We start from the raw sequence: 24,817 nt of genomic DNA, 5'->3' as shown, positions 1-24,817 counted from the left end.
TCCAAAACCAAAGCTGATGACAGTCAAAGTAATAAAACATGTATGGAAAGTGTTTACAAACCTCACTGTAGGTAAAAGTGTCAAATATGGGTTTGGATATAAACAATAATAAATTCAGTAAACATTGAGAAGCTCCACAGTGGAAGTTAGAACAACACACATGAGCAGATAATATTTTTTTGAAAACACGTGATTGTGAAAACAGGAAGGTCTGTTTTCTCAAAGTGTAAACAAATCCACCTTTTATATTATAAGGTATCTAACTTCTTCATGTAGACGTATCTTGATAACTTGTTTAAATAAGTACTCTGATGTTTCTGCCAATGTTATATCCAAGGCCAGCTACAATGACCATGGCGCTTTGTGCGTTTTCACATTTGCCGCATGCTTTTTGTGACAGTTAATGGCCACTCTAAAAGCACCAAACAAAAATAGTAATTATCTCTTATAATGGGAATTTGTTTGTGTCTTCAAAGGAGTACGAAACAAAGTCAGAACGACGGGGGTTCGCATTATTACCTAGGTTCGACTCCAACGACCGCAAACAATGCGGCAAAGTACCTTTGTCACCAAACGCTTGAAGTTACGAATAATGGAACTACTGCCGACATCGCTCCAACGAACGTCAACCAAGTGACACTGTACAACCTCGGTCCTAAAAATTCTCTTGCCGTCTCGAGGAATGTTGTGGCTGATATGCATATGACTTGTGTAGCTGGTCAGAATAATGCAATTACGTCAGCAATATCTACCGTGTCTCCGGGGGGAATTGGGGTCCAAGCGAGACCTTTGGTACAGGTCCGCGCCCTTTATTCATATCAGGGCCACAACCAAGATGACCTCTCGTTCCAGAAAGGAGATATAATGTTTGTTATATCTGGTATGTCTGATGCATGGTGGTTTGCAAGACATTCCGACACTGGAATGAGTGGGTACATACCCAGTAACTACGTCTGTCTGAATGATGGACTTCCAACTAGCTTGGATGCCTGGTATGACATAGGTCGACGTGAAGCTGATCGAAAACTTTTGCTAGTGGGGAACCCCAAAGGAACATACCTTATTAGACCTAGTTCAGGTGAGTTATCCGAAAATTTGACCTTTGTATAACAGTAGTCCTTGTACCACTTCAAACGAGAGACATCCTGAATTAGTTCTCATATTTTAGAAATGTTAGATCTATGTGGTTTTTATATAAGACATAATATGAGAAATGAGTATATAACACTTGTAACTTCTCGAAAGTCATTGTTTGGATCAAATTATGGTTCGCTAACTAGATATCCACGTTTATCACTAGTCGATTCACGGTGAATTTTCTCTTTCTTGTCATCTTAATATACGTGCCGTGTAATTATATATATAATTCGTTAGCAAATGGACATCCAGTCGGCCCTATAAGTAACGTAATTTTCCAAAAGTAATGCAAGACCAGAATCGATTCGAAGATTTCGTTGGATATATATCTCACCGAGATTCTGAGACAAGTGAAGTGGTTGTTCGTTTAATTTGCTTCATTCCCCCATTATTAGACGGAGTAGATAATGACTGATCCTAGGACAAGATCGCGGTTTGGGGGAAACTCATCTCAGACACTTTTACAATTGCTCAGGGCGATCAGGCGACTTCATTTTGTTAGTATTTCCACTAAACGGGACAATATCTTTTGGATATTTTAAGCTGAGAAATAAAACTGATAGTAGATCAATTATAAAAGCAACAAACAATTAATCTTATACGGCAAGTAACCAATTATTTTTTTGAAACCGTCGGGATATTTCCACGATACACAAATCAAGTGACTTGTGTGGCACATATGTATTCGGTGCCCATTTTTACCAATGTTTGTGTGTTCAAATAAATAAATGATACTTGAAAGTGTCTGGTCGCTTTGTAACCGTGCCCATGCATAGTGTGTCCAAGCGACTATCTTGCCAATAGATTTAAAACAACCAAACCAAGATATCACACTCTTAAGCCGAGACGTTAACTGTTTCGCGTCATCTCTTAATTAGAAGAGACAATGGTTTAAGACCCACGAGTTAATTGTAGCCAATAGTCGCATATCTTAGATGATATGATTCAACGACCTCTGAAACGCTGATGTATTGATTCTAACTTCGAAATATCCAGCTTTGTATTGTTCCATTCTTTTCTTACCAAGTCGGAAATATTTTCTTTTAAAATGTATTGAAGCCTAAATTCATTTGGTATTGTTTACTTGGATCTCCCTATTGATGTTCAGGACTGCAATTGATCAGCCACTTATTGGCATATGTGCATACTGTGCGTATTGCCTTAATTCACAAGCATTCTAAGCAAAGATGGATAATGGCTAGCAGTGGGACTCAGGATGCGCGATTTGTCCTGTTTGGGACTCGTCAGCTAGATAACGCGATGGCGTTTGAGGCGAACGGTACTGGGTTCGAGTCCAAGAGTGGACATCAACTCTTAGATGCAGGTACATCCAGCTGACGAGTTCCGAATGGGATGAAACACACGTCCTGGAATAAGCTGCTAGTCATGATCCGTCTTTGATTAGTACTTAAACCTGTTTTTTTATTGACGATGTTGTATAAACCTCTCTTTTCGTCTTGTTAATTGGCTGATACAAAATTTCGTGACTTGTCTTTTTTGATGCTTGAGTCCGATCACTACCATCTACCGGGTATCATACATCTAATGTCAGAATCGCTCCTAGTGACCCTAGCATGCCCGAACAATGCTTCAGACACCTATAATCAATTGCATGTAACTTATGCATGCTTTGTACTCTCAAAGATCATATAAACCAAGTTCCTGGGCTTTATGATAGGACTGACATCCCCGCTGCGACTAAAGGTGTATGTATAAGGAAACTCTCAAGACATATAAAGCAGTCGACGTGCTTAGCAATGTATCCTATAGTCAGCTTAAGCATTAGCACAGATCATTTACAAAGCAGCGTTTTGCATTTGAAAGACGTAAAATATCCCAAGCACTTCTGCTGTTATTCAAATAGTTTAATTTAGTCCTCATCTTCACGAAAGAGAACTATACCATCTGGTTATGTACTTTTGATCCAGTTCACTTCCTTTAGGTCTGCTGATGTGAAGCGTGGCAACTTGTGACATTCCATACTCGTCCCATGTCCTACGTTGTTAGTCACCGCTATCTGCGTTGGCAAGAGATTCTTCAGGCTAAAGACCATATCTGTAACCTAATTGAGTAAAAAAGACATCGTAGACTGATTACTCCACCTCGCCAAATCAACCCCAACGATAGCTAACAGTAGTTGAGATTTTACACATGAAACCAGTTGACTTAAAGGTTTACCGAATTCGAAAGCTATTTATTTCGAGTTTCAGCTTTTAGTGTTTTGTCTTGGTCTCCGTTTGACCACCCAAATGCCCTGGTACGGCAAAGGGCGTAAGACAGTCAGCTCTTCTTGAAATGCTCTCATATCATCACGCGTATATAGCGACTGACAAGGGAGTCCTACTCACTGCCTTCTCGCAGTGGGTGTTGTTTATGAAATTGAGAGAACGAAAATGAACGCCTGGCGCTGTATCCGGGTTAGTGGATATGAAGGATCCACTTACGGGAGTTGGAATACCCCAATTCCAAACCGATGGTGCACATGGGCTCCTGGATCTCGAGGGGACAAATGGTGTATGAACCTATTGTTGGTCACTCTACCAAGAGAGTGTATCTCCTAACGTTGCTTCTCTGCTTTGTGGACTAGACCTCTAGGTCAAAAATTCGAGGAGTGGCCTCCTAGGAAAGACACCTGCTTCGGTTTGGGCGTCCCAGCAGTATTCTGGCCCTCATACATATCGAATGACGAAGTTGGGCGCATATGTATTTGGTGCTTCATTGTTACTTACTTACTCCTGTTACTCCTAATGGAGCATAGGCCGCCGACCAGCATTCTCCAACCCACTCTGTCTTGGGCCTTCCTTTCTAATTCCATCCAATTCTTGTTCATTTTTCTCATGTCTATCTCCATTTCCCGGCGTAACGTGTTTTTTGGTCTTCCTCTTTTCCTTTGGCCTTGAGGATTCCATGTGAGGGCTTGTCTTGTGACGCAGTTGGGTGCTTTCCTCAATGTGTGTCCTATCCACTTCCAGCGCTTTTTCCTAATTTCTTCCTCCGCTGGGATTCCGTTTATTCTCTCCCATAGCAGGTTTTTGTTGATAGTTTTTACATCTTCCAAATCTTCTCCGTCAATTGTGACTGGATTGGTGCATGCTGTGTTGTATCGGAGAATCTTGCTTTTCCCTTTGTGTATATTGTGATCTACTGCTACTGAGGCTGCTGCTACACTGGTCGTTTTCTCCTGCATTTGTTGTTGCGATTGCGATAGGAGGGCCAGATCATCTGCGAAGTCTAGATCGTCCAGCTGCATCCTAGATGTCCACTGTATCCCGCGTTTCCCTTCAGATGTTGACGTCTTCATGATCCAGTCGATCACCAGGAGAAAGAGAAAGGGTGAGAGTAAGCAACCTTGCCTGACACCGGTCTTTACCTCGAACGAGTCTGTCAATTGTCCTCCATGCACAATTTTGCAGTTTAATCCATCACAGGGATTCCGTATGATATTGACTATCTTCTGAGGCACGCCGTGGTATCGAAGAAGCTTCCATAGTGTTGTTCTATCCACGCTATCAAATGCTTTTTTGTAGTCAATGAAGTTGATGTAGAGTGATGAATTCCATTCAATTGATTGTTCCACAATGATCCGTAGAGTTGCGATTGGGTCTGTACACGATTGGTCCTTATGGAATCCAGCCTGTTTGTCACGAACTTGGGTGTCTACGGAGTCCTTCATTTTGCTTAACAGTACTATGTTGAAGACTTTTCCTGGTATTGAGAGAGGAGTGATGACTCTGTAGTTATCACACTTGCTGAGAACGCCCTTCTTTGGTATCTTGATCAGGTATTCTTTCCAGTCTGTTAGTACTTGTTCCTCATCCCAAATCTTGCTGAAGAGAATGTGGAGTATCCTTGCAGTTGCCGCTACGTCTGCTTTCAGTGCCTCTGCTGGAATGTTGTCTGGTCCTGCCGCTTTGCCACTCTTGATTTGTCTGGTGACCATGCTGATTTCTTCAATTGTTTGTGGACCAACATTGATTGGGAGGTCTGTGGGTGCTGCTTGGATATTGGGGTGGGTTCGGTGAGGCTGGTCGATTCAAGAGTTCTTTGAAGTGTTCTACCCACCTGTTTTGTTGCTCTTCAATGCTGGTGATTACCTTGCCTTCCTTGCTTTTCACTGGTCGCTCCGGTTTACGTTGATTTCCAGAGAGTTTTTGTCGTGTCATACAGTTGTCTCATGTTTTCTTCTCTTGCAGCTTTTTCTGCCGTCGTTGCTAAATCTTCCACATATTTACGTTTGTCAGTTCTGATGCTCCTCTTCACTTGCTTGTTTACTTCTGTGTATTCAGCTTGTGCCTTGGCTTTTTCTGCTCTTGTTCGACTGGTATTGATTGCTGCTTTCTTGTTCCTCCTTTCTTGAATCTTATCCAGTGTATCAACAGTGATCTATTCCTTGTGATGGTGCTTCTTGTGGCGCAGAACCTCATGGCATGTTGAAGTGATTGCTTTTTTGACCCCCTTCCAGCTGCCCTCCATAGTAGTTCCTTCTCCATTGAGTAGATCATGAAAGGCCTGGAACTTATTGCTGAGGACTATCTTGAATTCGTTGAGTTTGTCAGTATCCCAAAGAAAGGCCGTATTGAACTTTTGTGATATTGTCCGCTCCGTTGTCCAGTACTGCTTGAGTTTCAATTTCATCTTGACGACCAGCAAGTGATGATCTGATGCTATATCAGCTCCTCTCTTGGTTCTTACGTCTTCCATCGTCCTCCTGAGCTTTTTTGATGCAGATATGGTCGATTTGGTTTTGCGTGGTGTGACCCGGTGAAGTCCATGTGATTTTGTGAATGCGCTTATGTGGGAATATAGTTCCGCCTATGACCAGCTTATTGAAGGCACATAGGTTTGCAAATCTCTCACCATTTTCGTTCCTTTCTCCCAGTCCGTGTCGTCCCATGATGTCTTCATATCCGGTGATGTCCATTCCAACCTTGGCAGGTGCTTCATTGTACCAATGTTTAAATAAATAAATAATAGTAACTTACGAGTATCGTCTACCCTTAATGGCCACAGTTTGCAGCCCTAAAGTAAAGCAGAACGAACTGCTACTTAGTGTACTTGTTCTTTTAATTGATAGACTGGTATTTCACCTTCGCTATAGGTGACGTAAGTTGGTAAAAGCCAAACGAGATTTTGGGATCCGTGCAGAAATTTCGTCAGACACCAAACCATTTGGGCTGACCAGACTTTCAAGATAAGTCAACTTATCGACGCGTTCGATTACCCCTATCCCTATCCTTAGTTCAGGTGTTGACTCAGGCCAGTCCTTAAGCAACAATTTGCATCCTAAACATCCTGGCATTGTTGCTGAATGCTACCAAACGACTGCATTTTATCAGCATCTTCATGAAACAGGACTATGTCATCTACGTATTCTAAGTCAGTAAGTGGGCCTCTTGGTAAATCGATTCCCAAATATTTAGACAACGGGAACGTTATTTTTATCAGTAGGTCTATGATGAATTTGAACAAAAATGTAGATAATGGATAACATTAATGGACACCACTTGAAGATGCAAAATCAGATGACAGTTCACCATAAGCTCTGACTCGGCTAGTAGAGTTCGAATAAAGAGCTTTCACAAGGTTATGTACTTTTGAGGTACACCTTTCAATGACAGACACTGCCGCAGAACCTATTGGTCTACAAAATCAAATGCCGCTTCCAAGTCAAGGAAAACTATCATTGTCGGACGCCGATAAGTATATCTATGTTCTAAAGCCTGACGAATTATGAATGTGGTTGGTGCAGCCATCACTAGGTCTGAAGCCAGCCTGATTTTCTTGTGTTTACAGTCCATCTATTTTACTTTCATTACCTACTACTGCTCACGATGGTTCCAAAGAATTTTGGTTAACCTAGATTTCATTTGTTTTCGCTCGTCATCGTGTTCGAAACCTAACAGGATGAGTTTATGACAATCTATCCGTGCAAGACATCGTAAGTCCACTGGTTTTTCGTGACCCTTTGGTTCAAATGACCAATAGATATCGCTGTTGTTTCTATAGCTGTTCGTATATCTTTCTGTTAGCGGGATATAGATTGGATTAAAGCATGCCACGTACAGGATTGTGATGGGGGTACGCTGATTGGTTATTTTCTAACCAGTTAGTGCTAGCGGAAATTCGGTGAAGACTAGAGTCTTATGTAGAAATTATGAATATACTAACGCTTTTCTTATTGTGATTACTACTTCCACCCAACCTTTTTATTTGAAATGTAAATACGTTCCTGTCCAACCGTGTTCTGATTTGGGGGCTGGTCGAGTGAAGTAGTGTCCGAAAATACTAAGCAATAAGAGTACCTGGGTCAGCCTTGTTTTCGAAATTGCCTAAGTGTAATTTCAGTTGTTCCTGGAATCTACCTTTGACTTTCTCATCGCTAAGTTCAACTCAAATGGGTCTTCTTAATGTAGTCTTTCTGCGTCCAGTGAGGCGCAAGCAAATATTTGCTCGTATTAGAACATGATCAGAGTCCAAACATGTATTCCAGAACGAGCGACATGCTTCTACCGAGCCTCTCCAACTATGACCGATGGCAATATGGTCTGTTTGAGTCCATCGTTGGTTTGGTGTAGTGGATCGCCATGTTAGACGATGTCTCTCCTTATGTTTAAACTTAGTGCTTGCTAAAAATAAACGATTGTCTGAGCACAGTTGCAGCAGACGATTACCATTATCTGTTCGTTGAGCCGGAATACCAAAATACCCACCTCAATGTCTTTCTGCTTGGTTTAAGCTACCTACCTGGGTGTTAAAGTCCCCTGCTTCGAGTACTATGACTGAGTGTTTAGGTTTTTGAAGAAGTTCAGAAAGCCCTCTATGAAATTCATCTTCCACTTCATTCAGTGGGAGCGTAGGCAGAAATGACGAAAAAGCAACTACGTTTATCCCTATCCTTTCGAGTTCCTACGGGGTTGTTTAATCGGATCCAGGGATCCAATCTGAAAGTATTTCTTCTACCCTCTCACTCAGTGCTATGCCTACACCCGCCAGTTCACGAGAGCTAGCCATCGAGTCGCTAGATAAACGGAGGGTGTATCTCGTCGGCTCCGTTTGCGCGAGGTGAGGTCAAGTAAGTGATCACACTAGGACCCTGTATGCATGTTTCGAAGACACAGCATACATCAATGGTACGAGATTCTAGGTTTTTAGCCAAGGAGACCTTCTGGCCGATTTCACACAAGGGACGTACGTTAAAGGCTCCAACGTGTAGTTTGGAGCGAGGTTTCATTAGACTTGAGACAGTGTTTCGCGCACTAGAATCTCTGGCCATGGTGACACTTGAGAAGGAAGTTTCGAGTTGAAAGTAAAGGTAAGAGAAATAATGGGAATTAAAGAGGGAAATCGATTATGAAAACAGTGATCTTGAGTGCTATTAGAGGTATGAGGGCGGTTATCACTTCCCGGTTGCCCACACCGTGGAAGGCTTTTCCTAGAGGTACGTGAAAAGGGAATTGGGTTAGTTGGTCTTAGTGACCTGAGTGTGTGACCGCAGTGTCTAAGGTACAACAGCCTGAGGCCGGTCACACACGACCTTTTTGTGAGTGACTGTTGTGTTGGCTCCGTACTTGTTGAGACCTTATCGCCGGAGACGGAAATCCGTGGGATAAGGCGAGGTGTGCATTTTTAGGGTCGATATTTTCTAACCCCATCCTTCGTTTGTATGAAAAGTGGCTTAGACATGCATTAGGAACTCGACATTGCGCACCATTTGCCGACCTTGTGACCGGTTGGAAAAGCAGGGAGGTAGTCGTTGCACGACTTGATGTCGTGGTATAAAAGAAAGCTGTGCAGGACTGGCTTCTGTTGGACCTTCGCGACCCCCAGGTTGGGGTCCTACATATGGTGCAACACATTGGCTTGAGACGTTTTCAGACATGACTCAGAATAGAAGCCAGTGGCAATCCTGTAGTATGTTTCTTTTACTTCATTAAAGTAAACGTAATTTCCCTAACTGAACGAATTTTTTCGGGTTGTATATATCTTGCCTGAACTGCTTTTCCCATTATTAATATTATTATTTCACTCTCATACGCTATTTTTTGTTGATTGCTGCTCTTTTATTAAGCCCATCCTCCATTCTCTATCTCCTTAGAACCTCATTGTGTGGCCCATATGCATTTGATGGCCCATTGCGACAATGTTTGTGTGTTTGAATAAATAAAAGACTCGAATGGTCATAGCAAAAGCCGTCATATTGTCTTATAAAACCAAAATGATAATTTACATTCAATAAGGAATCTATATTCCTTAGGCCTTAAGTATCTACATCTGTCATTTCACATCCTCAATCTTTGATTATCTCCAGAATTTTCGCCATGCAACGCTTAATATATGTGTATCTGGCGAATTCCTCTCGAATATTTGTATATTGGTAAATTTATGGACATTCATGAATTGTAACATATTAGACTTCTCCAGTCACTCATATGCTGGCTGTCATAATAGTAGACTAGAACAGTGACCAGGGGTGAATTTCACACGTTCTTTCAACATGTGTTTGTGGTAATTAAAGAATAGCAATCAGAATAAGCGGTTCAAATTTGACTTATGGTTTTGGATTTTATTTAGTGTACTCTGTAGTTGGTCGTACGTGCGTACGAAGTTCTACGTTGTTACTGACTGACTGAGGCTTTTAACATATTATATACTCTGTCTTACGCTTTCACTATTTTCTTTCGCCTTTAATTTCCGTAATGCTTATCCTTATTTTGTGCTGCTTGATAGAATCTCTTTTAATTTCTGAAGTGTAGTAACTTGGGTACTACGTTATATCTATCTGTGTACTCATGTATTTTCAAACTTAAGTAAAGTGATAGGGTTCGCGTATGTCTTGTTTCGTCACCTGATAATACAAATAGCTAGGGTAAAAGACATTGTTGCTACCATCGTCCGTACTACGCAATTACATATTAAAAAAACAATCTCTTAACATGTCACTGAATTGTCCTTATTTTATGGATATAATTTATATTCATGTTAAAGAGGTAATATTGTTGCTCTCTTTTCTGTATGATCATCATGTTTCAGTTTTTTCTTATTTTTATCTAGAAACCCAGAATTATGCACTCTCTGTTCGACATTATGACTCCGAAAAAAATATGTGGGTTGTAAAACACTATCGCATTCGGATCCTTGATAATAACGGTGGCTTCTTTATTAGTATTCGCACGACCTTCCCGAATATTCAGGACCTCATAAATTATTATACAGGTATAATGTTAGATATTCCACATAATTTTATTTTTATGATTTCTTGTAACCATTACATCATTCAAACTCCGCCTGTAGCTCTTCTAGGGTCACAAACCCGGGTAAAGAGGAAGGGTTGGGCGTGGGGTCAGCAACCCCATCTCGTAGAAAACAACCTAGCTAAAAAACGCTAACCAGAATAAACAATTTAAACCATTTAAACTATCCTGGGAGCTAAAGGATCGTTCAGAAGAATTAGGATGCCTACATTCATTTTTCGATCAAATTTTTGGCTTATCTGACTGGTGAGTCTTTGAATTATGATTTTCCTTGTTGTTTTCTCTCTCGAAACCTCTCATACACATTCCTGTCATCAAAATCCCCTAACATCATTTTGTCTCCAGACTAGAAACAAATCTACCAAATGGCTGGATATTATGTTCAATGTAGGTTTCACTGTAACGTTCAATGGTTGTACATTATTTTCTGGCGACAATGACTAGTTTTTTCAATCATAACTTTAAACTACTGCAATCTGAGTCGATTCACTTAATTCTTAAGAGCTTTAATAATTCATTTATACAAACCAAAATAATAACTCTCATAAATATTCAAATATTCGGTATGGAAACTATTTTTCATAATACTGTGATCAATATCAAGGTGATAAATCTATAAAATCATCCATACCACTATTTATAGCATCAAAAATCACTCTTGCCAAAAATAGTCGAGTCATCAGTAATGATTTTAAGCAAAACAGTTTAATTCATGTCTATAGCTTTATATTTTTCAATGAGCCTGAAATAAAATCGACATTGTAGAATTAGCAGTGGTGTTAAATGAACTGTACGATATAGAAATTCCTGGATCTGTCTAAAGCGTATTCTAGTAGCTACTAATGAACTATTTGTCTAAGACAAAAAGAAGACTGTAGACACACATGAAGATGGTGTATTGGAACTAGATAAATAATATACAAAAGAAATATCTTTCCATACAGGTATGATATCCGTTGCTTCGATATATGATGAATTCAGTGAGGCTGGTCTATTTAAGAGTTCCTCGAAGTGTTCTGTCCACCTGTTCCGCTGTTCTTGAATTTCAGTGATTGACTTGCCTTCTTTGTCCGTGACTGGTCATTCTGGCTTATTATATTTCCCTGCCAGTTTCTTCGTCGTATCATATAGTCGTTTTATATCTCCTTTTCTTGCATCTTTTTCCGTTGTCGTTGCTCTTCCACGCATTGCTAATTATCGACTCTAATGATCCTCTTCACTTTCTCGTTTATTTATGTGTATTTATCTTGTTAATTGACTTTCTCTGTTCTTGTTCAACTGGTGTCAATCACTTTTATTGGTCACCAGTAGGAATCAATTTATCAACCGATATACTTAACGTGGCCTAAGGTATTTTTCATGACTTCTTCAATTACTAAGTACAAACATTTATTCACTGCTTCCAGACATCTTTGTTCCAATGGTTAAGCAGAAAGTCTTATCAAAACTATGTAAGCTGTTATCAATCACATTCCGCCTGTAGCTCTTCTACATTTACTGTAGGTCCTAAGCCTGGGTAGAGAAGGAGGGTTGGGCGTGGGGTTAGGGACCCCATTCCGTAAAAAACACTCTCTAAAAAAACGCTAACCAGGAAAAAACAATTCAAACCATTTAAACTCTGCCCTGGGATTCAGAATGTCTTCATTTAGAACAACTATGACGCCTCATGATGAAAGCCTAGTTCCTTTGGAAGTCACGAAGCCGATGCCCCTTCTAACAACCAAAGCAACAATTTTTATGGGTACATGGAACGTCCGGACAATGTGGGAGACTGGGAAGACCAGTCAACTAGCAACGGAAATGAGGAGATACAACTTGGCAGTACTGTGAATCAGCGAAACCCATTGGACCCAAGCTGGATAAAAAAGGCTAGATACGGGAGAGATGCTGCTATACTCCGGTCACGAAAAGGAAGATGCTCCACACACTCAGGGAGTTGTTCTAATGCTGTCCAAAATAGCACGGAATGCACTTGTGGGATGGGAATCTCACGGATCCAAAATCATCAAAGAAGGAGGGGATTACAATTAATGTTATCGAATGTTATGCACCCACCAATGATAGCGATGACGTAGATAAAGATCAGCTTTACGATAGGCTGCAATCGATCACAGCGAGGTGCCCAGGGAAGGACCTGACCATCCTGATGTGAGATCTAAACGCCAAAGATATCATGGGACGACATGGACTGGTAGAGAGAAACGAAAATTAGGAAAGATTTGCAAAGCTGTGTGCATTCAACAAATTGGTCATAGGCGGAACAATATTTCTACACAAACGTATACACAAAGCTACACGTACCTGAACTGCATCATCGATAAACAAGGAGAATCAGATGCAGACGTAAATGTGAGGATTGACAAAGCATGAACAGCATTCCCACAGTTGAAGAACATATGGAACTCAAAACAACTGTCAACTAATATCAAAGTTAGAATCCTCAATACGAACGTCAAGACTGTTCTAATGTATGGAGCTGAAACTTGGTGAACTACCTCTTTCTCTTTCTTCTTGTGGTCGACTAGATTATGAAGACCTTGATATCTGAGGGAAAACACGAAACATAATGGACAACTCAGATCCATTTGGACGATTCGAACTTCGCAGATGACCTAGCCCTCCCATCCCATACAGACGAACAAATGCAGATGAAGAAAACTAGTGCAGCAGCAGCTTATGCATCTGTAGGCTTCAACACACACAGAGACAAAAGCAAGATTGTCAAATACAACATGGAGAACACCAATCCAATCACACTTGATGGAGAAACTCTGGAAGATGTGGAATCTTTCACGTACCTGAACTGCATCACCGATAAACAAGGAGAATCAGATGCAGACGTAAATGTGAGGATTGACAAAGCATGAACAGCATTCCCACAGTTGAAGAACATATGGAACTCAAAACAACTGTCAACTAATATCAAAGTTAGAATCCTCAATACGAACGTCAAGACTGTTCTAATGTATGGAGCTGAAACTTGGTGAACTACCACAACCATAATCGAAAATGTACTAGTCTTTATAAACAATTGTCTGTGTAAGATACTCAATGTCCGTTGGCCGGATATCATCAGCAGCAGCCTTCTGTGGAAGAGAACAAGTCAGCTTCCAGCTGAGGAGGAAATTAGGAAAAGACGATGGAAATGGATAGTACACTCATTGAGGAAACCATCAAACTGCATCACGAGACAAGCGCTGACTTGGAATAGTGAAGAGAAGTGGAAAAGTGGAAGGCCAAAGAACACATTACGTCGGGAAATACAATCAGATATGAAAAGGATGAATAACAAATGTAAAGAGCTGGAAAAGGGATGTCCCAGGACAGAGTTGGATGGGAATGCTGGTTGGCGGCCTATGCTCCTCCAAGAGGAGTAACAGGCGCAAGTAAGATTATATTATTCAGGAAATTACTTCATCCTCACATTTCTATAGAGCTCTTAATTTGGCTATAGTTTTTATGATGGATAATATTATTAATTCACTAGATGTCATTGTTTTCTCATATATAATTCGAAAATTGTTTTGATCAGCATCTTGTGAAAAATTCACTCTCACACAAGAGTGATTTATTTATTTTCAAGCTTATTTGATTTGGAATAATGTTATATGGAAACAAACATCAGAGTTTTTTATTTCCATCTTATTCAGTAAATGAGTGGTTTCTGCAAAACAGTAAGCTTCACTGTGTAGAAGTTCCTTTGTACCAAATAATCCATTCACTTCCATCTTGAGGTAAATAATTACCTCTGAAAAAATGATGCTGATGATTGATAATAGTCAGTCGGTCCGTTATCATCAGTCTAAGAACCGGCAGCAATATCCATCAGCCCAAGTTGTAATACCAAATTAGCACAAAGAGATGAAATTGGTAAGTAAAATAACAAAATGTGACAGTTTAGTTCAACCTGCGTATGGTAATCCGTTTAGCTACATTCTGGTGAATGAAGTAACGTGATAAAACGGTCTTGTTTAGATTAGGTTATTTGTTTTATAGAATGAATAAAGCTTAAATAAAACGTCACTACATTGTAAATTTGTTCCAAACACTAAAGTATAATTGACATTTTGGGGAAAGAGATTTCTCTTTTTAACTTATTTTCATAATCATTACTTATCAGATTTTAAAATATTTTTCTCATTCACTTAAATATGGCGCGAATATTTTGTTTTACAGTACACCCAGATGGTTTATGCTGTCGATTGTCTATCCCATGCCCACGTGCATATCGTCCACCCGTGCAATTTCGTGATTTTGAAATTAATCGTGATAGCATAACAAGAATTCGAAAGTTGGGTCAAGGTACATTTGGAGAAGTCTATTTAGCTAAATGGAATGGTTCAGTCGAAGTAGCAGTTAAAATGAGACTCGATCCTACAGATCGTAGTCGATTTATTGAAGAAGCACGCCTTATGCATGCTTTTCATCATCCACGTATTGTTCAACTTTTGGGCGTATGTACTGAACCGGAAGACCAACCAGTTTATATTATTACTGAATTAATGCGCAAAGGAGCTTTATATGATTTTTTACGTACAGAAGAAGGACATAAATTGACTTTGGATGATTTAATTGATATAATGGCACAGGTGTGTGTACATTTTTGTTACTATTTTAAGTTATTTGTACAACTAGTTTTCGCTTTGATTAAGTTAAGTTTTTACCATCTTCAGAAGCTAAATTATGATATATTGTTTGTTTTTGTTTACTAGCTTGCCGTCCTTGTTGTATCTGTAAAAAATGATGAGGCTAATTGGCACAATAATTAAACTGACAAAAAAGATAGTGGTATGTTGAAAAGTTAGATGTCACTTACTGGTGAAGATTTCATAGATTAGTGTTCAGAAACAATCTAGATGTTGATTCTTCAACTTCAACATCATAAATCTCGGGTTGCATTTCTGATAATTATTTAATAAATTTCACAGGTTGAAATCATGAGTCGATTCAAGCTAGACCACCATGGAAAACCTGGAAGCAGTGGACGGCCGTTTCGTCCTAGTATGGGACTCCTCAGCAGTGCGCATCCACGATCCCACCTCTCGAGACATTCGAACCCAGGACCTATCAGTGTCGCGCGCGACCACCTAATAATTAGAACACTGAGTCGGCATCCAACTGTGTTAATGTCTAACTTCAACCAATCCACGAAGTTGCGCCACCGTACACCATTGTCTTCAGTGAGTTGATATCTCACAACAGACCTGGTTGAACTCCACTGGTAACGGCTTCTCACTAGAACTCCAGGAGTTTTTCCTGAAGTCAGTCACTAGTGAGCAGTTGATTATTATCAGAATGGATTTTGTGGAGAGTTTTAGAAATTTCACAGGTTGAAATCATGAGTCGATTCAAGCTAGACCACCATGGAAAACCTATGGAAAACTTATTTAATACTTGTGTAGAGTAATGACTTAGTGGTTAGTGCATTCAACTTCTAACCAATATCTCTGATATTCCAACCCCCACTTAGTATAAATAGACCTCACACAAGGTGTGACTCATTAGATAAACATGTACTTGTCATTTGGCAAATAAATCACATATATAATATTTTTCTGTTCGGGAATACAAACTTATCATATTTACGTTCGGTAGTATTATCAGTGACCGTTGTACACTGAACAAGGTCCGAGGGCGAAGTCGTACTGCTGACTGTACAGAGGTGTGACGGCAATAAGGTGTTTCCTTCAGACAACCAACATAACAGCGACACTTTCTTCCCACAAACGAAGGATGGGGTTAGAAAATATCGACCCTAAAAATGCACACCTCGCCTTATCCCACGGATTTCCGTCTCCGGCGATAAGGTCTCAACAAGTACGGAGCCAACACAACAGTTACTCACAAAAAGGTCGTGTGTGACCGGCCTCAGGCTGTTGTTCCTTAGACACTGCGGTCACACACTCAGGTCACTAAGACCAACTAACCCAATTCCCTTTTCACGTACCTCTAGGAAAAGCCTTCCACGGTGTGGGCAACCGGGAAGTGATAACCGCCCTCATATCTCTAATAGCGCTCAAGACTACTGCAATGAATTTAACGTACGGTCTGTTATTTTAGGATTATTGCACAGTGATAAAGTCAAATTGTCTGTCTTATTATATTTATTTGACATTAATCAATGTATTCCATGGGACGATGTATTGTAATTTATGAAATTAAAATAATATGAAAAAGGAATAATAAGGAAGATAGCATGTTACATTTTTTGTGTTAATTTATCCTAGGTATAACGATGTCAGAATAGATTACTCAATTTGAAGGTTTTTTCCTATCATAATAATCTATCAATATTTCGCTTTACGACAAAATACGAATCGTGTATTTTATATCACTCAAAAATAGCCGAAAAATATTAATCTTTGAAGTGTTCTCCCTTCACTTCAGTTTAGCTTCGGATGCTCATTGGAAACATACTAATTCTTTGGTGTTTGGTGAATTTAACTTATTATATATAGTGTAATAAGTAGATACAATTTTGTTTGCTTTCTTGGGAGGAAACTGTAACAGTATTTTGTTTATTTTAATTTGATAGATGATTGATTTACAACTAGTTATCTATATTTCTTTTTGTGTGCCTTCCTACGACTGTTATTGTTTTTCAAAAAAAAACCCAAAGCATTACTATACTGACATTTAATGTATTAGCTTATATTTTATTAGTTAAATCAATTCACGAAGTATTAGCTGATGCCATGTTTATCAATCACTTCTTAGTGCTGATTGGAATCTATCAACGAAGTTGTGATTCGACCACTAGTTTGAGTGATTCATCATCACCTGAACATGTTGAGATGTTACGTGGTTGACCTACTAATCATCACTAAAGACTTGACAAACGGAACATTAGCCACGACTCAATGGTCAATCATTTGTGAACATCTCAATCCTAAAAAAGGTCAACAGTGGCTCAAATAAGTTGGATGCCCCAAAGTTCAGCTCTACCAAGATTACTTGTACATCTTTCTGACGAGTGCCAAATAACACGGAACATATATCCAGTTTTTTTTGTTACCGAAATGTGATCCACTTTCGTTTCGCACAACTGCGTATTGCCACGTAAACCTTACCTGACAATAGTCTACCCCAAAAAGCCCGAATATATATGCTGATAGCTGTTTACTGAGTCACATATATAGAACATGGTTTCTAAAAGTAGGGGGTATTCGTAGGTTACTAGTGTTCGATTACAGTTGTCTTCGGAGCCTTGCTCGTATATTTATTTATTTTGATGGTAAACCAGTTGATGAGGTTGTAAATCTTCATCGACTGAGATGTTTTGGCTACGTGTTACGTATACCTGAACATCGATTACCACGACGCGCAATGCTGACTAATGTTGCAGACGGATGGAAGTTAGGGGCGGTCAAACAAAAACGTGGCATCAGTCTTTGAAGTCACTAACTTCTAGTATGAGCCATGTTGGTAGATGCAGACTACTTGGTTGGGGTCGACATGACTATCGTAACCAATGGTTGGAGACTGAATGACATGGCTCGAAATCGACAACAACGGCGTAGGTGTATACACTCTTTGTCTTCCCTTAAACTGCGAGATTAAAATCGCCTTATATCTTTCATTCTACGGACTAATTATTTCTTCCTGTACTCAGTCAGTAACAACGTAGAACTTCGTACGTACGTACATCAGTTCGAGTTGCCACACCACATTAGCACACAGATGTAGTGGTCGATTCAAATCCCGTAGTGGTAGAGGTAATAAGAGTATAAGCAGTAATCGGGAAAATTAGTGTTTGGAGATGTTATTTAAAGAGTATAATACAGTGAAATAAATTTGGGAAGAGAAAAAAAGAGACAAGGAGGAATAAGGAGATCAAAATTTGGGATAACACAAAGAGTGTATGCACCTGCGCCATTCCTGTACTATATCCTTGTATACAATCTTTTATATATTACTACCGTTGAAGTAACTACTATCAATTTGTTGTCCATCTTGCTGTGCTAATGAGGTGTGGAGACCTAGACCGATGCATATATGTGCCTGGTCCTACGTTGTAGACAACTGACTAAATGCTCGGATATTTTGGTACAATCGAATTACCAATTTTAAGGTTATACGTAAGCATGCTAAATCAATTGACAACGTGGTTAATCTTTATTGACTGAGATGGTTAGGACGTGTATTATAAACGCTCATCCACCAACTACTTTGATGCACGATATGGCTGATGTAAGAGTAGGTTGGAAGAAAGCTAAGGGTGGTCCAACTAAGACATGACATCTATCCACAAACTATTTGGTTTCAGCCATGTAGGTAGGTGCAGACTACCCGGTTAGGATCCACGTGATTATCATAACCAATCGTTACAGATTTTAAAATCGTTCGCGATGACGCAGGTGCAGTTACTCTTATTTCCCCCTACATCCTAAGTTTCTCATAAATTTATTTTATGATTTAACTAATTTATATTTCCCTCTCGAACTGTGTCATGAATTTTTAATCTTTTCTATTACCGTTAATCTTGTTACTACCTGTACTACTCTGGGATTCCCTCTGACAATTTCATCGCTGTGCTAATAAGGTATCGCAACTTGAACCAATATATACAGGTACCAGTTTCTGCGTTACAACTGGTTGACTGTGCATTAATGTTCACTACATTTTCTAATTAAATTAAATTCAGATTAACCTTTTTTCTTTTTGAATTTCAATCGTACAGATTGCTAGTGGTATGTCGTATTTGGAAGAAATGAATTCTGTTCACCGAGATTTACGTGCAGCTAATATCTTAGTGGATCAAGATTACTCAGTTAAAGTTTCAGATTTCGGATTGGCTAAAATTATTAGCGATGATTCTCATGCTGATCCAAGTAAGAAAAACCTGCTTTCTCGCTTGTCATTGTGTAATGGATTTATGAAACCGAAATATTTACAATTTCTTCTGAAAGATAATCACACACTGTGTTGAATTTTCACCGTTAAGATCATTGTTGAAACGTTTTTATAAGTAATACTTTAATTAATAATTAATAATTACATCTAAAAACCTAATTAATAGGGCACTGCAATTTACTCCATTTCGAAATAACACGGATATAGATAAATAACCCCAGATTTTGAAGTTGTCCTAACAATCTCATCTTGATTGTTAACTATTTTCAATTTTCATGGACTTTATATCATGAACTGCTCCTAGACCGCCATTAAAAACCGGAGAGCATCGGAAAGCCGTTTCGTCCTAGTATAGGACTCTTCACCAATTCACACCGACAGCCACCCCCAGACAGAGGATAGAACCTAGGACCTTCTGTTTGAGTTATGAACTTATTTCTGGACACTGACTACTGAGACAAAACCTGATGCTATTCCACTGCCTTTCTGGCCAAACGTTCTTGTTAAAGAGTCGTTGAGAGTAACTACTTGGTAAAACCCATCTGTTTCGGTTTAGGCAACTTAACAATATGCCAGCCCACACGCAAATATTTTTGTGTGGCTCATACTATTTTTTGACCTCCAGTTATACCAAATTCTATGTAAACTAGATACATACGACAAAATGTTATTTTTATTATTTATCCTACCTATAGTTTATATAACAACAGAAAAGATTTTTTTTATCCTACCAGTTTAATATTTATATGAAGTTGGTTTTTTAGTTCATCTAATTGTTGAACTGATTTTTTTCTTTCTCTCCCCTTAAGATACTAAATTTCCTATTAAGTGGACAGCTCCAGAAGCGGCTTTACAGCATATCTTTAGTATAAAGTCTGATGTATGGTCGTTTGGTATATTGATGTATGAAATAGTCACTTACGGTGGAACGCCTTATCCAGGTAACCAGTGCTGTTCATCAAAATTTTTGCATTCCGTTTATAAAAAATCGATATTTTGATTACTCGCGGCTTATTTCTATATGTTACATATTTTGATTTGTGGGAAAAGTCTTTTCTCATCGCTTACTATTATATATAGAATTTATTTATTTGGACACATAAATGTTGGTACAAAGGAGCACCGAATACATATGGGCCACACAAGTCACTTGATTTGTGTGTGGGCTGTGAATACTGCCCAGCAATAGGTTTATACACCATTTGTTCCCTCAAGATCCTGGAGCCCATGTGCACTACTGGTTTCGAATCGGGGTTTTCCAACCCCCATAGGTGAATCCTCCATATCCGCCAACCCAGTTCAAGAGCCTGACATTCGCTTTTCGTCCTCCCAATTTCGTAAACAACACCCCACCACGAGAAGACAGTGAGTAGGACTTCCCTGACAGTGGCTGTATACGCGTGGTTATATGAGAGCATTTGGAGAGGGAGAGCGGACTCTCCCCATCCTCGGCCGTACCAGGGCATATATAAGGGCTAGTCGCAGCCAACTATTTGTCGAATATTCATGATCAGTAAGAGATTTGAATACCTAACTCCAATGATCTAATAATCAGAAATTCTTATAGCCACAATAAAGTTCAAAACTATGTACAATATCCTTCTTGTCTGTTGATTAGTGAAATATAATGATACTGTGGAATTGGTTTATTCAACGCATTCGGGGTCAGGTTGTAAATGGATTGATAGTAATTTGTCCAACTGTGCTTTCTCTTAATTTTTTTGGATAATATATCTCTGGTGATGTAGAATGGATAGAATGTGGCTACCAGTGTAATGGATGACATGCGTTCCGCTCTACTCTTCAGTTGGGTGTACCTGCATCCCAGAGTTTATGTTCACCCCGGGAGTCGAACCGAGTACCGTTCACTTCAAATGCCATCGGGTTATCCACTTAGCTACTGAATCTATATAGCAACTCACTTGTGCAATGGGTATGAGATTTAATTCAATTTGAAATATTTTCTCGATCATCCCGTTGTTGATATTGTCGACTGTGATTTAATCAGTCTTGGTTGGTGTATGAGCATCCTGTGCAGACTGTATAGATATAGCCATTATTATACAAGTTTATGTACATTAGATGACTGTGGGTGACATGGCTCAGAATCGATCACAATGGCGTAGGTGTATACACTCTTTGTCTTCCCTTAAACTGAGATTAAAATTATTTCACATATTTCTTTCTACGAACTAATTCTTTCTTTCTGTACTACATCCTTACATAAAATCTTTCCTTTATATATTATACCATTGAGTTAACTACTTCTATGAATCCGGTGTTCGTCTTGCTGTACTAATGAGGTGTGGAAACTTGGACCGATACATGTGTGTGCCTGATCCTACGTTGTAACTGACTGACATTAGATGAAATGTGGCTAGCAATGGAATCCAGAGCTCGTGTTTCGTCCTTATACCAACGACTCCTGATCAAATATGCATATTTTTAGTGGTTATTATTTAATGTTAGTCATTTGCCAAGTACAGATTTATGTAACGGGCTTTGAGCCACACTTTGTATGCATCCATAAGGTCTAGTGATAAGTTGCTTGATTCTCTAAACGATTTTGAAAATTTTTCCAATTTTTCTTATCAATCATAATGTTAATGTGGAAGAAAAATGTATCATACAAAAGAAAAAATTCAAATTATATACTGTTTTCAATGAATAGGTTGAGATGGGTTTTTGGTTTTTTCTGTTTTGCAGTTGAACAATCAGTAAAGATACTAATCCGTATGAGTCTTATTAACAATCTAACTCGCAAATAATTTATTTTCCTTAATGAAATCATCAACCATCAGCAATCTTTATCGATCGATGCGCCGTGACCTCAAGTTCACTATCTCAGTCATAATTTGTTCATCCGTATAGTTAGTACTAACTAAATAGTATTACTTAATTGTCGAATTCGGAATAGTAGTGATACGGAGTTCAAACTTACGATATTTTAAACCCAAGTTCCCTAACCATTAACTAACTCGTTGTTCTCCTCTTTCCACTTTCACACAGGTTCAAATACTAATTGTCATTGTTTAGATAATCCTTCCCCTCATATTAACAGTAACCTTCATCAAACAGTCTCCCAAAGTGTGAGCATACTAATTTGTACAATGGTTGCTCAGTTAAATTAAACTGAATTACAATGTTAACGTGATATGACAGGTAATAATTAATGCTGAAAATCAGGTCTCTTTATTTGATTGGTGAGTGAGTGACCTACGGATTCCAACCTCGTACTTATTATTAAATGTCATCTAATCACGTCTTCTTGTATTTAATATCTTTGGAGTTAATCATGTCATTTTACTCGAGGTGAAACCTACTTCTTTGCTGCCATATGGTTTTTTTTAATAATATTTCATTTGCGGGTGTGCATCGACAAGTCAATCTTATGAGCAGCTATCACTTGATCGCATAGTATGGTTTCGGTTCATCTGTCAGCCATATCATCATATTCATTCGTCAAATACTGAAACCTATCCTCCATAACAGGACCTCATCCACACAAATCATATTTTCTCACCCGTAAGACCGATAAACGTTTTTTGTTAGTTGTTACTATTTATCGGTCCATTTCGGCATTTTTCCATTCCGCTTCTGTCTAAAAGGTATTTTCTCGTAACCAAAATAATTTGTACTTGGGGATGTGGGAAAATACCTATAACTTTGTTTCCGTAGTCTTATTGCATGCATATGTGGTTTTTTAAAATCTGTTCATTTCTGTCCATTGTTTTTCTTCTAGGAATGACTACCCGTCAGACAGTAGCTGAGGTTGAAAAAGGTTATCGATTACCTTGTCCTCATACTCCTGAACATCCTTGTCCTGATGACTTATACAATCTTATGCGAAAATGCTGGGACGCTAGACCAGAGAATCGTCCTACATTTCGTTCTTTGTATGATGTTTTTGAAAACTGGTCTACGCACACAGAAGCTCAATATCTAGATAACTAGGATCCAATCTTCCTTTTTTCTTAATAATCATTCCTAATTCATATTAATATTTCACTACGTGTACATTTCCGGTGAAGTATTTTTCTTCCTGTGAATTCTTGGTTTTTCTTTATGTACATATTAAATATTCACTTTTTGTGGCCAGATTGTTCAACGTGTATTGTACATGCATCTGTTTATTGTTTTATTAGCTACCTCTCTTGTCATTAATTTCTCCTACCTTTGTGTTTTCTATCTACTGTTTTCTGATTTTAAAAAATGACACAGTATCCTGTTGTCTACAAATATATCCCGCGCCATTAAATTTCTATGTAATACTGATGTTTTGTGTCCCACAACTCTGTCGTACATTTATATTTATATCCTTCCAGTATTTTAAAAGTTATACTGCTTCTGCTTTCGTAGGCAAAGAAAATAGCAATCGTAATTTCCGATGAATACTTCCAATTCGCATATAGATTACTATATAGGCCTCTGCATTTTCTCAAAATCTACTCATTTTAGCTAAGTTGTGTATATCAGTAACACTGCTAATTGATTTCGTTTTATATGTATTCTATAATTATTATTCGGTTTTTGTAAATTATGTATATCGCATTTTTAATGTAACTTTTTTCTAATCCTCTCAATATGCTTTTTTTCTAGACTACCTTTAAATAATTACATTACCAAACGTTTTTGTTTTTGTGTGTACAATATGAAGAGTAAAGTTGGCAAACAATTCCAGCACACAGCAAAGCTAATTATTATAACAATGTGCATCCAGTATACCTTCTTTTCTTTTCTTTCTTTTTCTAATGCCTAGTGTATATCTGATGTAACCTGAGAAGTATCACTATTCTACTGCTGTAAACATCTTATTACGAATATATATACACCTTTTTAGTTGGAAACAAACTATTCAATGTCAGTATCACTCTACCGTCGTAGAAATACCTGTAAATTCTGTGTGTGTTCCAATCCACTTAGTGCAAGCAGAAAGCATATTCATGCGATTGTCTATATCTATTTTTATCGCTCTCTCTCTCTCTCTACCAGTTAATATTCGAATAAATTAATGTGTGATTCATTTCACTTAGTGGCGTTTCTTTCTCATAAGGGTGATCTCAATACTGGTTGAATTGGTTCTTGGATGAGATTCTTAATGTCAATATGTGCGCATTGTTGAATCTGTATTCATTGCTCTGATTGTTATATAAATTATGAAACTAAAAGATCCAATATACAACATTTTCGCTCTTGTTCTTGTTTCATGCATCCTTTTCTAATTCTGCCACTGTTTATTGCCTATGAATTGATCAATGTATTTCGATTGCGTGTATTATTCTTAGTCTTTCCTTTTATCCAACCGAAATGCAATTTTCGTGTATATGATTTGCGTTGTCTGTTCACAACAATTATAAATAAAATAAAATGTACTAAATTCTATTCAAGTTAGTTTTTTTTAGTAAATGTATTTTTGTGGAAATTAGTTTAACTTGCAGGTTATTTTGATAATTGATTAATCTCATTTGGCGTACAAACCAGGGATCGAACTCCATAATCTTAAGTTCTCGCAGTGAGTGTTTAGCCATTAGAATAACTGAATATATGTTCAAAAGCTCATCCCAAGTTCGATGCCA

General features: G+C 38.5%; 1 protein-coding gene across 2 annotated transcripts; it reads left to right on the top strand.

Annotated features, from left to right (window-relative positions):
- Nucleotides 1–184: 184 nt before the first annotated feature.
- Nucleotides 185–24,817, top strand: MS3_00002771 (uncharacterized protein; the record flags this gene model as incomplete). 2 transcript variants are annotated; one of them, XM_012941625.3, is made up of 6 exons in its annotated part: nt 185–1,078; nt 10,189–10,350; nt 14,565–14,977; nt 19,069–19,219; nt 20,051–20,182; nt 22,984–23,195. In XM_012941625.3, the coding sequence occupies exons 1-6, from the start codon at nt 451–453 to the stop codon at nt 23,193–23,195; spliced, it is 1,698 nt and encodes a 565-aa protein (XP_012797079.1). In that variant the 5' UTR covers nt 185–450. The 2 variants fall into 2 exon arrangements, with proteins under 2 accessions (XP_012797079.1, XP_051070386.1); XM_051210399.1 differs by having other exon boundaries at nt 14,565–19,219; nt 20,051–24,817.

The sequence above is a fragment of the Schistosoma haematobium genome, chromosome ZW (genome assembly GCF_000699445.3).
Source record: "Schistosoma haematobium chromosome ZW, whole genome shotgun sequence".
NCBI classification, from domain to species: Eukaryota; Metazoa; Platyhelminthes; class Trematoda; order Strigeidida; family Schistosomatidae; genus Schistosoma; species Schistosoma haematobium.
The sequence above is the reverse complement of the archived record's forward strand: the minus strand, read 5'-3'. Positions and strand labels throughout refer to the sequence as shown.